We start from the raw sequence: 16342 nt of genomic DNA, 5'->3' as shown, positions 1-16342 counted from the left end.
TAAATATGCATATGTTATTATTTGGAAGTATTCTCTGTGACCCAGTGCATGTACCATTGCTTAACATGCTGCATAGGCTGTGCAGTTTGGCAAGCAAGGTTGCTCTGTAGGGGCAGAGGTGAGGCACTGCTGACACGAGCAGTCTCAGCATTCAGTGACCTGCCTCTAATGACCTCCTCTCAGCATCCTGGAGTTGTCAATCTCTCCTATAATTCTAGCTGAAGTGAGAAGTCAATGCACAGTTGTTTTATTTGACATGACTCCTGGGTTAAGAGAGCGTAATGGCTAGAGGGGACAGATAAGCAGATTGTATTCTGTCAGCTTGTCTCACTTCAAATACTGCACTAAACGTTCTTTTGCTGATGAGCCATAGATTGGGTTAAATAGCAGGATAATTGCAGCAACCGTGTTCTTTGTAATGCCTTGTATTACATGTGTATCAGCTCTTGCCTCAGGCTGTGTCAGACTACCATCCATTTTATACTCCGTCTAAGGTTTTGTCAAGTAACTGTTGCAGAGCCAGGCGGGTATTATGAATTACTGTCTTGCTTTGCAGGAAAAAAGGAGGTTGTTATAAAAAAGGGAAATGTCAAAGCTTCCTGAAACGTACTATCTGCCAAGCACACCCGCAGCATATTTCTCTGACAAGCAGTTTTGCCTTGCATACTTGTATGAACCATGAAACTGACAAGACAGTCTCTTTTGAAAGAGCTTTACTGTTATACTTGTGTTTCTAACCACCTGCGAAAAGAATATTGAACAATGGGGCTTTTTTCCCAGTGGCCTTTTGTATTTGCCTGTGAATATTTAGTAAACTCCATAGGATGTTAGGGTTCACTGCATTTAAGATGTAAAAAAGGAAAATTATTTCTTTAAGACATTATGAAGCAAAAGCCCAGCGGCATTTGTGCTGTGGTGTAAGCACGCACACCAATGGGTTATGTATGTAGTATGACTCTTTTACATGCGTAACCCATGTGCCATGCAAAGTAAGGTACAGTACTGATTTCTTAACTCTGCTGATTAACACAACTCTCCCATTTATTATTATAGTGTTCTGTACGACTGACTCTAGTGTTTTGATGCAGATGAGTAGACAGAGGGGAGGCATGTTATTTGTGTTTCATGTCTTGGCAGAATTGAACCTTTTTCTAGCTACATTGTTTGTGAGTGCACACGGATGCACAGAACACTTTGGGGGTGATGCAGACTAGAACATGCGCCCATTTGAATCGCATATGTGGTGTGAATTGTCAGGGCAGATATATTAAGACTTGAAGAGTGATAAAGTGGGGAGAGATAAACAACCAAAAAATCAATTCATAGTTCGAGCAGAGCCTGTAACATGGCAGTTAGGAGCTGATTGACTGGTACTTTATCTCTCGACACTTATCACTCTCCAATGCTTAGTACATCTCCTCCATTATATGCTCAGTAAATTGGCACATGAAGTGATGCCATGGGCGATGCGGCCTTGCACATTTTGATTGCATCTCCATTCTACTTGCTTTTTTTGCATTGCTCCCAACTCAGAATTAGGCCTGTTATGTCCATGGCACATATATATGTAGTGAAATGAATGCCCTTCAGTGACATGTCATAGTGATCAGTAGATGGAAAACTTGTGTAGCTTTCTGTTTGGTGCAAAATGCAAGTCTGAGAAGGTTCTCTTATGCATGACCCCTTCAGATTGCACTACACTATGTAGGGGGTCCATAAATATGTCTATCCCATTGGCATCTGGTCAAGATCTAATAGGTAGCAATGAGCATGTCCTGTAATCTGACTGTGCATCTGACTGTGTATCACCCAACCAAACTAGGGTAGATAAGAGGAATGGTTAATGGTTTTTGGATCTCATATTGGGGCAGATGTAGTAAGCCTTAACAAGAGATAAATGCAAGGGTGATAAAGAGATAAACGCCCAGCCAATCAGCTCCTAACTGCCATGTTACAGGTTGTGTTGAAAAAGGTCAGTAAGGAGCTGATTGGCTGGATGTTTATCTCTCATTATCGCCCTAGCATTTATCTCTTGTTAAGGCTTAATACATCTGCCCCATTGAGAGTCGACAGCAACAGATTCCAAATGCAAATGTCACACCTGGAATCAACTCCAGACCTTTTACCTGCTTAATTGATGATGAAATAACGAGGGAATAGCCCACACCTGTCCATGAAATAGCCGTCGAGACATTTGTCCCATTACTTTTGGTCCCTTAAAAAGTGGGAGGCACATATAGAAACCATTGTAATTCCTACACCGTTCACCTGATTTGGATGTAAATACCCTCAAATTAAATCTGAAAGTCTTGTTTGGTTCATTTCAAACCCATTGTTGTGGTGTATAGAGCTCAAAATATGAATATTGTGTCGGTGTGAATTTGGCTAACCTGCTACCTAGTCAAAATCGCCTGGCCTAATCGCACCGTGTGTACATGGCTTAACAGGCCCCACTTAATCTATTTGTCCAATTTCACCACAAATTAGCCAGTTTAGTACAAGTAAGCCAGCCACATTTAATGTGAACCTGTTATTTGGTCAAAGTATTGTCACCTTCAGACCTCAAAAAAAATATTCTGATCACCTTTATTAGAAAAAAAGACCATAAGGCACAAGAGCCATTGTAGTGCCACAGGCTTGTTAACCTTGTGCTTCTGAGTTTATAGAGACTCTGAGGATACACCAATATGATAGATGTTTTTTTAAATATGTGAAATCCTAAAATTCTGTATAATTTAGCTTATGGCCAACTGGACTCGTAATAGCTGTTTAATGAAATGCAATAAAAGGTAAAGACAATATTTATTTAATTATATATTTATTAATCAGTCCTTTGAGGAATATGTATGCTATCAGTGTATAGCCTTCCACTTCCTATTAGCTACAATGCAGGCACTAATCCATCCGATCAGGTGGAATAAAGATCTCTATTCATGGCTTTACCTTTCACACCTTATTCTAAGTGCCAGGAATGAGTACTCTAGAGAGTACACAATAAACATGTCAAAGCATGGATGTCTGAGATAATCCTAATGACTTCATGTTGGTGACAGGGGTAGGAGCTCAGGAGAGAGGTAGGAAGCAGTTCTCTGTGAACGTACATTTTACATATGATAAAGTGATAGGATTTTTTACTGTAGTTACGATGTTGCTGCCTAAAGCAACTGTACTTTGTGCTGTATAAATAGTAGGACAGCAAGAAACACTGATGGGCCTATTTATTAAATAATACTAGTGGTATATCCTTCCAGAACAGATGTTTTTTGGGGGTACCTGCAAATATTTTGAATGTAACAAGGATGGGACTCTGCAGCAGAGGCATGCAATTACAATATTTACTACTGTACCCCTGAGAGAGGTGACAGGAACTTCAGGGGAACGTGCTAGGGACATAGTACATGTGTCTAAAGCCCCGTACACACGGGGTAGATTGCTCAGTTTCTCCTTTTCATCAGCGACCAGAGATGGTGGCTGATGAAAGGGAACCTCTGCCTGTGGTGCCGCAGAGGTAATCAACTCGTCGCAGGAGCAAGCTGGCAAATTAAAGGCAGGGTGTAGGCTGTTTAGCAGTTGGCACAGTGGTTATACAGATGCTCTTAGCAGTTTGCTTTCCAAACTAGTTCAATTAAATTTACATTAAAAGGCAATCAGCCAATCAGCTCCTGTTATGTGTTTGAAAAATGACAGAAGCTGATAGGTTGGAGCCTCATTAAAAAATGTTAGAGTGATAACAAGAGTATCACTCATTGTTAAATCTGCTAAGTATGAATTATTTATACATCATATAATTAAGAAAGTCTGTTTTTTGTTTGTCCCTAAACTGATTGCAGTGCAATTGTATTTTTTCCTAGGCAGGCTTTCAACTAAGTACATTGATGTGCGCAGCACATTACATTAGGCTTAGGGGGTGCACTGCTTGGAAGAAAAATGGGTACTCTTTACCTAGAAGGGCGCCAGCGATTGGAATCGCTGGCGTCGGGGGTAAAATCGCGGGCATCGCGGGTAAATCGCGGGTACATAAAAATCTGCTGACCGCGATTTTCCCATAGGGAACAATGTTAAAAAGGCTGATTGACCGCGATTTTCATGTAAAATGCGTCAATGCCCGCGATTTGGCCATAGGAATCAATGTTAAATGGGCTACAGAGCCCAAATAGGCACAATTAACCCTTAAATGTCCCCCCAAATTTTTAACGCCACCCCACGATCCACGCCAACCCGAAGCGTGGCGAGCGCAGCGAGCCCGCGAGGGGCGGCGGTACGCGTCCTCCGACCTTTTCATGCCCTACTATCCACGTCGGCGTGGAGTTGAGAATAGAATAGTGTGGCGAGCGCAGCGAGCCACCGCGCCCGAAGCGTGGCGAGCGCAGCGGATACCTTCACAGGTAAACGCGTCCCTTCGCGGACTTCACAGGTGTCCGCGTGGCCACGGACACCTGTGAAGCCCGCAAGGGACGCGTTTACCTGTGAAGGTATCCGCGTCCCCTCGCGGGGCTCGCTGCGCTCGCCACGCTTCGGGCTCGGTGGCTCGCTGCGCTCGCCACACTATTCTATTCTCAACTCCACGCCGACGTGGATAGTAGGGCATGAAAAGGTCGGAGGATGCGTACCGCCGCCCCTCGCGGGCTCGCTGCGCTCGCCACGCTTCGGGTTGGCGTGGATCGTGGGGTGGCGTTAAAAATTTGGGGGGACATTTAAGGGTTAATTGTGCCTATTTGGGCTCTGTAGCCCATTTAACATTGATTCCTATGGCCACATCGGGTCCATTGAGGCATTTAACAGGAAAATCGCGTTGGTCGGGCCATTTAACATTGATTCCTATGGGAAATCGGGTGCATCGCATCGCGGGTACATTTATGGCCGGCCGCGACGCGACCGACGCGATTTGCATGTTTAACATGGGTTTCAATGGGAAATCGCGGGCATCGCGTCGGTCGCGTCGCGGCCAGACATAAATGTACCCGCGATCACCACGACGGGTGCCCTTCTAGGTAAAGAGTACCGAAAAATGTAAGCAGTGGCCAACCAGTGGACGTCACATGACATCAGCGCCTGCCCCCTTTATGACCATCTCCGTGTGAAATAAAAGTTAGTTTTCACTGACCTTTATTTTCAAAGGGGGGAAAACATCATTCGATGGTCGTCAATCATCAAATGATTTCTGTCCCCTTCGGCCACATGCCTTATCGTACATATACCTTTGCTAGCATGCATTGGCGGGGTGGGTGCTGTTGGGGCGGTGCTTATCTGCTCCCTAGGATATGATGCCTAGCGAGCGGTTTGAATCATGCACAAAGTTTTAATAACTGGAGTGCAGATCATTTTTGACTCACCCTCATGTATATACTATGTATCAGTTGCTTTATAAAATAAATAATGTTTTGTGTTTAAAAGGTTGTCATACAGTATATTATGTCAGGCAAATTTCATATATGATTGCAACCATGAAGTTTCACTTGGTCAAGTATTTTCACCATCTTTAACTTAGAACAGAGAGCTCTATTAGGGCCGCATTTATCAAGCAATATTTGCGGTTAAATCCCCGAAAACGGTTCACCGCAAATATTTAGTATCCCCCAAATGTATTAAAAGGGGACTCCGATCCCTGCTGCGATCCTCCCTGCAGCGCCGCCGGCCGCATCCCCCATAGGTTTCTATGGGGGATGCGAAGCTGCCCGATGTATTAACATCGGTCAGCCCGGCATCGCACCCCTGGGCTATCGCTATTGTAATGTGCCGATAGCCCATTGTAGCCTATGGCTACACTTCGCACTGCCCGAGCAGGGCAGTGCGGTAAGAGGGGTCGGCGGGGGTCAGCGCATAACCTCACATGCGCTGACCTCCCGGCTTCCGGGTTAGGGCTTCGCTGGGACGGGCTCCTATCGGAGCCCTGTCCCTGTGCCCTTAAAAATTATACATCCCCCCGATATGATCGCATTTTACAATGCGATCCTGGGCGGTAATATTCTGCCCAGATCGCATTGTAAATGCGATCATGATAAATGGGCCCCTTAGACCAGGGGTCTTCAACCCATGGCCCGCGGGCCACAAGTGGCCCGCTGAGTTGTTTTGACTGGCCCGCCTGTAAATGCCGTTTAAAAAAAACAACAACCCTGTAAGTGCCGTTTAAAAAAGCCAAAACCTTCCACGCTCATCCCTTTACATGGGGGACGCGGCGGAGGAGGACGTGCAGTGGCTGGGGTGGACGGGACATGCACATTGTGGATTTCCTGAAGCTGCGCACACGTCCCGCCCGCGCCCTTTCAGAGAAGACAGCCGCCGCCGCATGACAACCGGCTCCAGACCTCTGATGCTGCGCACCCGTCCCTGCCTGCCTCCTTCTCATTGAAGACAGCCGCCGCCGCCAGCAGGTGCAGCCCTCTGAAAGGGAAATACGGAGATTAAGGCAGGTTTCTTAAGGGGAGGGGGGAGGTGAACTGCCTGCCTGCAATGCGGTGCTGACTGGGGGGGTAAGCTGGCTGCAATGTTGTGCTGAATATTGGGGGAGGGGAGCATCTGGCTGTGCAGTGCTGACTATGCGGGAGGGGGGCTGGCAGTGATGTGCTGATTATCAATGGGGGGGCTGTGCGGAGATGCCTATGTTTGGGGGGGAGGGAGCTGTGCTGTCTATCTATGAAGTGCTGTGCTGGCTATCTAGAATTACCCCTTTCTGACCAGTGACACTACTGGTGGCATTTTATGAGGGACACTACTGGTGACATTTTATGAGGGACACTACTGGTGGCATTTTATGAGAGGCACTGCTGCGGGCATCATATGTATAAGCAGGAGTATTGGGGGCATTATAGTGCAATGGGCATCATGGTGTGTGGCATAATGTGTAATGGGCATTACGGTGTGTGGCACAATGCGTAATGGGCATTACAGATAAACAGTGTATATTGATTTAAGTAGCCTGTCATTGCTTGGGCTTGATTTGTGAGGAGTTCTAGGTCACTGTGTGGGCCTTCATGTTTATATGTCACTGTGCGGCCTTTAGCCAGCCAACTTAAGCGTGGAAGGACAACAACCATTCCTGCGGTAACCAATATCTGGTCATGCAGGTTGCAAAAGTGAAATGTCAGGTAATGGTTTTCCTGCTAGTTCACACGCTTATAATTAGACCACGCCCCTTAGAATTAGGCCACACCCCTAAAAGCACTATTGGACACTGATGCACTTTATGGATTCAGCACCTTGCATGCACTAGCACTTTGTGACCGGGAACCAGATGCCCTAAGCCCCCTGCGGTGGTGCCGCAGACTTGGACGCAAGCAATAGCCCACCGCAACCCAAATTCAGGGTGAGGTATCTTTGTTTTATTTCCTGGTTCCCACTGCATGATCTTGGTCCTGTTATCAAGTATACCTGTCATCATTGCATAATTATCTTTGCATTTGTTTTGCACCTTTGAAATTAAAGATCATTACATCTATTGGTCTGTAACATTTTTTATGGTCCTGCGCCAGAGCTATTCATTTATTCTGTTTGACATTATGATTTTTGACATTGCTAATATCAAGCTATTGACTTTATACCATCATAGTAGAGATCAGACTGAGGTACTTACTGTCTGTTTTTATATATCATTTTTAGAAATTAAGTATATATATCCTTAAATTATCATTATTTCCCTGATCTGTGCAATTATATTTATATATCCATCCAGTTAGCATTATTGTAATTAGTAATTTGTAATCAGCTTTTAAATAATCATAGAAGAATACTCTCTGTATTGTCTGTGAGATTGGATTGGATCCGTATCTGATTGTACACTACTAGAAATATTCAAAACTTCAGTTTTCCATTTAGTTGTCAGGATGATACAAATGTAGACTTCTCAATTTAAAAGCTATTAACCTTTAAACACATCTGTAATGTAGTAAAGCATGTTAATTGCAGTTAATCACATTAAAAAATATATTGCCCCTTTGAGAGTTTTGAGGTCTCGTGGTGTGATCTGTCTCAGTTCATGACAGATGCTTTCCCCCAATGGGCAAGCATAATTGCTCCAGAAATGAGGGAATAAAGGGAAGGTCATGAGCTTTTTCTCCATTCTATTGTTACTCAAGTGACCCAAGAAACATTGTCAAATATCACTTTGCAGCAACAGTAATTCATTTCTGTCCTACAGAGGGGATGCGTGAGAGGAACTGAAGAGAGCTAATTAACAGTTTATTGTAGGAATAAAGAAACACAGATTATAGGCCCCTATTCAATCCCGGCTGAAATTTTGCCTGGCAAAAAAAAGAAACGCAGAGATTCGCCTTTTCGGTATTCAATCACAGGCATTTTCGCCCGTTTTTGAGTAGATTTTCGCCCAAGCCTTTTCACTTTGGGTGTGTGTGTGTGTGTGTGTGTGTGTGTGTGTGTGTGAAATGGCACGGGTGAAAACAGCTGCGATTTTGACAAAACCACGTGAATTTGTGGCAATTTCGCAGATTTTTGCCAAAGCTGGATTTTTCGCCCAGGTGAAAAATCATCACTGGGATTGAATAAGCGGTTCAAAGGAGAAAAGGCAGTTTTTTACGCCCGGTGAAAATTTAGGCCGGGATTGAATACAGGCCATAGAGTTCTGACTTTAAAGTATGTCCCTTGAACTTTCTCTTAATAGGGGTGAAGGGAGAGAGTTGTCATTACACCCATGCACAAACGGCAGCAATTGCACCTCATCGTGGCCTGATCTTGTCCCAGACTGGCAGATTTTTTCAACCCAACATTATAGGAATGAAAACAACCAAAATCTGTAAGTGCTGTAAATGCGGCAAATAGCTGCACTTATGTATGAAGGGGGACTTAAGGCTAGTGGGATTGAGCCTTAAAATTTTACATGTAAAAAAGTATATTTTTATATTAGTAATACAGTACAAATAAACACACCTTGTACATAATGTGGTGATTCAAGTTAAAAGTTTACATTTTACAGTATATTTATATAGACAATAGTGCCGTTTTTGAAAGTGTAGTGCCTTCCACGTTAAGACAAAAACAGCAATAATCTACCTCACTATGGCCCTTATTCAGATCTGATCGCAGTACAAATTTGTTTGGAAAATGGGCAAAACCATGTGCACTGCAAGTGGGGCAGATGTAACATGTGCAGAGAGAGTTACATTTGGGTGGGGTGTGTTGAAACGGAAATCTAAATTGCAGTGTAAAAATGCAACCAGTATTTACCCTGCACAGAAACAAAATAACTCCCACAAATCTAACTCTCTCTGCACATGTTACATCTGCCCCACCTGCAGTGCACATGGTTTTGCCCTTTTTCCAAACAAATTTTTACTGCAATCAGATCTGAATAGGCCTATGGGAGCAATGTATGAAGCATTTAAAGAGGATATATGGAGAATTTGCACATACCTACCAATAGGATTGCTTTCCTTTTGTGCTGCACATCTGTTGCCCTGATGACTTGGCTACATTTTACATTTTGGGCTACCTGTACTGGCTTCTTCTAATGTATGACACGTGTAAGACACACCCAGTTTTGCAAATATAGTATTACTGCTGCAACCGGGATCTGTGAGAAGGGTTGCAGTCTACGGAACACTCTTTAAAAAAAAAAAAATTTCAACTAATCCATGTCTTGGAAGGCCACTGATATGTGTAAAGATGCACGTTTGCAATTTGTAAACAGTAATAATATTTGCAACTGGAATTTGTTGGTGTTGAAGTCTCGCTAGACAGTGGTGCCACTCACCCTCTGGTAACCTGAGCATTGCAGCACACTGATTACACATCAGAGCTACAGGTCTCCCTATCATAAGTAGAATACAGTGGACGAAGAGGACCACAGAGGTTGGTGATCCGTCAGCGATATGTTCTGCAAATTAGATAAAGTCACACTAGAGATTCTGATGAGTTTTGAATGTGGCCTGGATTCTTTATCAAAGATGTCTAAGGTGCATTGCCTTAAGTCAGTGGTGTCAAACTCATGGCCCTCCAGTTGTTGTGGAACTAACTTGCCAACACGCCCTGCCACAGATTTTATATAATGGATTGCTGAAACTGGCAGGGCATGCTAGGACATGTAGTTCCACAACAGCAAGACCACTACACGAAATGCCAAAATGGGCTGAAGCTGAGTTTTCCTATGGATTGAGAGAGTAATAATTAAATAAGGAGTGTGTGGGTTTGTTTTTTGTACAGGTGCCAACAGACCCTTGATGGCTGAGCATGCTGGTACTTGTGGTTCTCCAATTGCCATCATGCCCTGACTGGCTAGCTGGGGCCAGTAGTTCACCTTTAAAGAGCTGCATTATTTAAAAAACGGCACATTACCTCTGTACCCATCAAAACCAGGGTTACAGATAAGTGTCCTAGTGCTATTGGCACAAAAGTGCAATACTGGTGCTCTGCTAGTGACCTTTTATCATTAAACTGTTCCGTTAATGCATGTTTAGTGCTCCGGCCTGTCTTTAATAAATCCTCCACATAAAAATGATGGTCTGATCAATAGAAAGGAAAGTGTTTTGATGCATAATCATACCTGTAGGGAGAATCACAAATGTTAGCAGATGTACTATATATATTATCTTCCTTACTTTTATTTACATTCATGATACTATTGTCTGCCTGTTACATGCCATAAATTGGCTACTAGAGTAACCAGCATTTTACCAGACTGGACGGCAGTGCAGTTATTCTGAGTACTGTCTCTGGCTCAGAGCTGTAAGCGTGAGCGGCTTATGTACACTGTAAAAATGACTGCAATCAAACATAATAAGCATTGACACTGAACATGTCAGAGCATAGTACGGACTGCTGTGATTTAGACCTTCACTGGGATACCAATGCGTTTAACTTAATTACACCATAGATTTCTCCATTGATGAACACGGGTTGAATTAACACATGAGCACTAATGTACCTTCCCACCATTATTGTTGTACAAGAAGCAGTGGCAGATGCCGGCAGTTAGTTACACAAACATTAGTATTAACGATTGGCCATTTGGAATTGGTGACAAACTGCAGCCTGGCGAAATCTTGAGGCTGAAACCAATCAGCAAGTTAATGAGGGGAGAAATTGCCACTGCAGCTTCCCCTTAATTACATTCAGGCTTGGCAGGAGCTGGAAGGCAGAGGGCTGTGGCCAGGATGGGAAAGCGGAGGTCACAGGACCTGCCTTCAGTTCTGTATCCATTTTTTGTTAAATCTTGTTCTTATTTTATTTTTTATGTATTAATCTAACATCAGTTTACAATTTGCTTGTTCATCTTATGCAATAGAGAAAAATAGCTTTTGTTTTTTGCTGTTTTTTATATGTTTGAGAACATGGACAAGGTGGATATTCAGCCACTTAACAAATGTAGTCATTTTGAAAAATTCTATACAGGGGAATCCAGGGTGTTGGGATAGAAATAGCCCAGTAGTAGTTCTGTGTCCCTATATGTCTGTCCTGTCTGCACCAGGTTTCACTTGGGTTATGGGAACTCTCCCAGAGTGAATCAACTGCACTTTGTTTTGCTATTGAGCAACTCGTGTTTCCAGTGAGATGGGATTTAAATCTCATCTCTTGAGACGAAGGGCCCGATTCAGGTTTGTTCACTGGACTGCGAATTCACAGGACCGAGCCATAATCGGAGGACCGTGCATGTGCGAGTCCTCTGTGTGAACACAGGCACTGACCGTCTGTGCTTGCAAGCCACTTGTTGATTAACAGCAGGCAGCCCATTGGGGGCGTGCCACAGGGCCAACAAGAGGGGGCGGGCCACTGACTTCAGCAGCCTTCTTCTCCCCACAGCCTATGCAACGCAGAGCGAGTCCTGGCTCAATCAGTGCTGCGAGCAGGGAGAAAAATCATTTGATGGTGAATGCTTTTTTCCCCCTGTGTGCACGACCCGCTCTCGCAGTCCATCAAGCAGGTCTGAATCGGGGCCTAATTCAGATCTAATTGTAGGATAAATTTGGCAAAACCATGCTGCACTGCAGGGGGGGGGGGGGGGCCAGATGTAACGTGCAGAGAGAGTTAGATTTAGGAGAGTTATTTTGTTCTTGTTATTGATCTTTTGCTAAATCTTCTGATCTTTCATGCAGCATGTACAGTAAGGTCAGAATATATAGCAAAAGATCCCCGGAAGCGCGCATCCATTTGGCCAAATAATCATTCTAGTGTGTGGGCACCTTAAGAGGCTAGAAGTACACTTGGAGAGGGGAGTCAGGGGCATACTTATGGAAGATCAAAGACATGTATGACGAGAGAAGATAATAGGCACACATGGGGCCTTATTTTGGTTCATTCTTTCTGACAAAATCCTTCTTAGATGGACAAAATCATGTGCACTGCAGGGGGGCAGATGTAACATGTGCAGAGAGAATTAGATTTGGGTGAGTAATTTTGTTTCTGTGCAGGGAAAATATTGGCTGCTTTATTTTTACACTGCAATATAGATCTCACTTTGAAGTAAAACCCCACCCAAATCTAATTCTCTCTGCACAAGTAACACCTGCCCCACCTGCAGTGCACATGGTTTTGCCCATCTAAGAAGGATTTTGTCAGAAAGAATGAACCAAAATAAGGCCCATGATGAGGTAGAAGGCATCAGGCAGACATGCATATGGGGAAGGGAGATTATAGATGCACATGGGGTGGTAGGAGGCAGAATTACTCATGTGAAGGGGGGTCATAGACACTCTTGGGGAGAGTGGCAGAGACCGGCACAAGGCAGTGGTAGAAATGGTGTGGGGAAATTATATGTGCAGATGGGGAGGCAGAGGCATTCATGCGGACGGGTGCAGAGGCATGCTTGGTGAGGCAGTGGTACATATGGTGTGGGGGAATGATAAATACACATGGGGATGGGGTACAGAGGCATGCTTGGTGAGGCAAGGGGCAGAGTTACATATAGGATGGGGAGATGATAAATGCATATACGGAGGCAGAGGAGGGTGGGAGGAGGGTCAGAGGTATGCTTTGTGAGGGGGAGGGGTGCCAGGGGTACGTATGGGAAGAGGAGATGATAGGTGTACATGTGGAGGTAGAATGTAAAGGCACTTTTGAGGAGGGATTCAGAGGCATGCTTGGTGAGAGGGAGGGGTGTCAGAGGTACATAGGGGGAGAAGAGATGATAGGAGCACATAAGGAGGAAGATGCATTTTTGGGCCAGGGCGGCCAGAGGCATGATTGGTAAGGCAGGGTTCCGGTAATGGGAGATTGTAAGTGCACAAGGGGAGGAAGGAGGCAGAGGCATTCATGGGGGTCAGAAGCACACTTGGTGAGAGGATGAGATATTGTAAGTGCACATGGGGAGGTAGGAGGCAGAGGCACTCATGGGGAGAGGGGTCAGAGGCATGCTTGGTGCGTCAATGGCAGAGGTAACTATGGGAAGAGGAGATGACAGATGCATATGGGGAGGCAGAGGCACTCATTGAGATGGAAGTCTCCGTGGCAAGGTGCAAAGACACTCATGGCAAAGACTTTTTACTGATGATTTGTGGAAGCAGATGAAGGAGGAGCATTAAGGAGAGATGGGGGTGGGGATATATGTGAAGGATAGGCTTTGATGGTTGCCTGAAGTATGAAACTTTCTATGAGAGCACAGCTACAGCAGTCCCACTATTGGCCATCATGTAAACTATAAAATGTTGAAAGTCACATCATAATCCCTTTAGAGGTTCCTGAGATTTCCCCGAATGAATGTACAGACACTTACCAGGGACTTTACTTTATCAGGGTATATCCCCCTTCTTTAGGACACAGTCCTACAGCACCAGACATAAGTGTACACACCACTTAAATACCCCCATGCTACCTGGTGCTCCCGGGGCCGTCACACCAGCTGGAAGTGTCCCAGTGTCGCCAGTGGTGTAGCTAGGTGCCACGGCGCCCGGAGCAAGGGCATGTTTCGCCCCCGCCCCCCCCCCATTCGAAGTAGGTGAGGCTCCTGCGCAGTGAAAAAGTGCGGGAGAGACGTCCGTGCTGCTATGTAAAATTAATTCATAGCTCCCGCTGGACCGCTAGCCAATAGGCGCTCGCGGTCCAGCAGCTGTGGGCAGACACAGCAACCAAGAGCCCCAGCACTGTGAAAACCCGAACCAACAATAAAAATCAACACACATTATTTAAGAACAACCTATCTTCATAATACATACAATATTACATTAGGGTGTTCCAATTAATCTTGTTGTTAAGGCCTTTAAGAAAAATTGTATTTAGTCTAAAGATCCACTTGGACTCAAAACCCAAAAGACGCTTCGCTCTATCACCTTGCAGTGATTCCCGAATATAGTCAATCATAAAATACTTGAGAGATGTCAACACATCGCATTTAGATTTAAAATGACGTGCCATGGGATGTTCTACCTCCCTGCCAGATAACGACAGGTTGATAGCCGACCTGTGGATCACAATTCTATCATGAAAAGGACGAGTAGTAGAGTACACAATGACACACATTTATATAGACCACAAAAGCAGATCTACATGTGAGTACTGAACGAATATTATATTCTTTGTCATTATGTGGATGTTTAAATGTTTTGCAGGGCACTAGATATTTACAGGTATTACAACTATAACAACCATAGCACCCTGGGGACTTAGTATATACATTGGGGCTTTAGGCATACCCATACCTGTTTCGTCAAGTTTTATTAACCTGTCTTTTAGGTTCTGATCTCACTTGAAAGCTGCCATAGGTTTCAGTGTTTGAAACACACTCCAAATAAATTGCATCCAAATCCCAAAAAAAGAGACACTCGGACTCCATGGTTTCAAAAAGGCAAAGATAAATGTATTAAAGCTTTAATATAATAATCTATGCATTTTGAAACTGTGGTGTCCGAGTGTCTCCTTCTTTTTGGATATATATATAGGGGTAGCAGGGTGGGTGGCACTCTTCAGGACTTATTGTATAAAGTAATTTAGACGCTGAACACCATCATCTTATCTAATAAGATGATGGTGTTCAACGCTTAAATTACTTTATACAATAAGTTCTGGAGAGTGCCACCCACCCTGCTACCCCTATTGAAAGCCCTCAGCCACAAGAGTGCATAGAAAGGCAGAAAGGCAACATTATTGCAAGTGGGACTAAGTGTCGGTAAACAGACATACATATATATATATATATATATATATATATATATATATATATATATATATATATATATATATAGATAGAAAGCACTTACCCCCTCGCAGAAAGGATTGGAGCCGGCACACGGTAGTAGGTGAAGAAAAAAAGGGTTTATTGCAATTACATCATTGCACAAAGAGACAGCTGCCGACCTGACAGCCGTTTCAACTGCATGTGAGCAGTTTTCATCATCATCACATGCAGTTGAAACGGCTGTCAGGTCGGCAGCTGTCTCTTTGTGCAATGATGTAATTGCAATAAACCCTTTTTTTCTTCACCTACTACCGTGTGCCGGCTCCAATCCTTTCTGCGAGGGGGTAAGTGCTTTCTATTAACCACATTATGTGCCTGGCACCGGAACAGTTTTATCTTTAACCAGAGTGCCAACCTGAGAACCCAACTGTCTATATATATATATATATATATATATATATATATATATACACACTCACAATATGTGCAGGCCTCCAACTGTTAAATTGGACACAAAAAGTACCCTCACATGCTCCACCCCCAGCCCCTTTGGGCATGTCAACCTTTTGTCAATGTCAGCCTAATGCATGTCGATTCTTTTAGTGTCAAGCTATTGACTGTCAAAGTGAAGCCCTGATACTCACACTTGGCACAGATACTGCATGTAATCCTGCTCTCCTCCTAGTTATCTTGCTATGATATCTTAATACACAACTCTAACCTACAGTTTAAGTAAGCAGACACAAGAAACATCTGGTAAACATCCTAACACTGCTTAGCAGCCACACAGAGCTAACATCCTGTACCTAGACTGAATAAGCAGTGTGTAATTGTGTGTACACACGGTAAGTTATGCCTTCCGATGTTGACAATATAGTCAACATCGTGTCGGCATCACATGCAGATCGCAAGGATTTTAACCCTTGGGATCCCGATGCGCGTTCAGGTATCGCAAGACAGATAGTCTTGGCTGCATTGACTATATAGTGCAGATCTGCACTATATAGTCAAAATTGTGCCCATGCATGCCGTGCGATGCGAGTTCCAATACGATCTGATTGTATCGGGACTCGCATAGCATGGCATATCTCACCATGTGTACACACCATTAGAGTGATGTGATTGGTGAATTCAATTGTGTATAGGAATTGTGTAAGAAAGGCTGAGATTAAAGAATGCTGATTACTGGTCAGAGCGCTAGTGAGATGTTTGGAATAGAAAATGTTGGGAACTAGTCAGGTGGTGTAGGGGAAACATTGCTGATTAGTGGTCAATTGTCGCTAGGCA

General features: G+C 44.0%; 1 protein-coding gene across 4 annotated transcripts in view; it reads left to right on the top strand.

The window, feature by feature from the left end:
* The window catches only part of DMRT1 (doublesex and mab-3 related transcription factor 1), a 100828-nt gene that overhangs the window by 82263 nt on the left and 2223 nt on the right, over window positions 1-16342 (top strand). For 3 of the 4 annotated variants that reach the window (XM_083186035.1, XM_083186034.1, XM_083186037.1), the window contains one exon: window positions 8615-8746. The exons of the other annotated variant lie outside the window; for it this stretch is intronic. In XM_083186035.1, the coding sequence (XP_083042161.1) occupies window positions 8615-8746 (132 nt within the window). The remainder of the gene's footprint in view (window positions 1-8614; window positions 8747-16342) is intronic. 4 annotated transcript variants of the gene reach the window in all.

This window comes from Crinia signifera, chromosome 1 (assembly GCF_055691185.1).
Source record: "Crinia signifera chromosome 1, ASM5569118v1, whole genome shotgun sequence".
NCBI classification, from domain to species: Eukaryota; Metazoa; Chordata; class Amphibia; order Anura; family Myobatrachidae; genus Crinia; species Crinia signifera.
The sequence above is the reverse complement of the archived record's forward strand: the minus strand, read 5'-3'. Positions and strand labels throughout refer to the sequence as shown.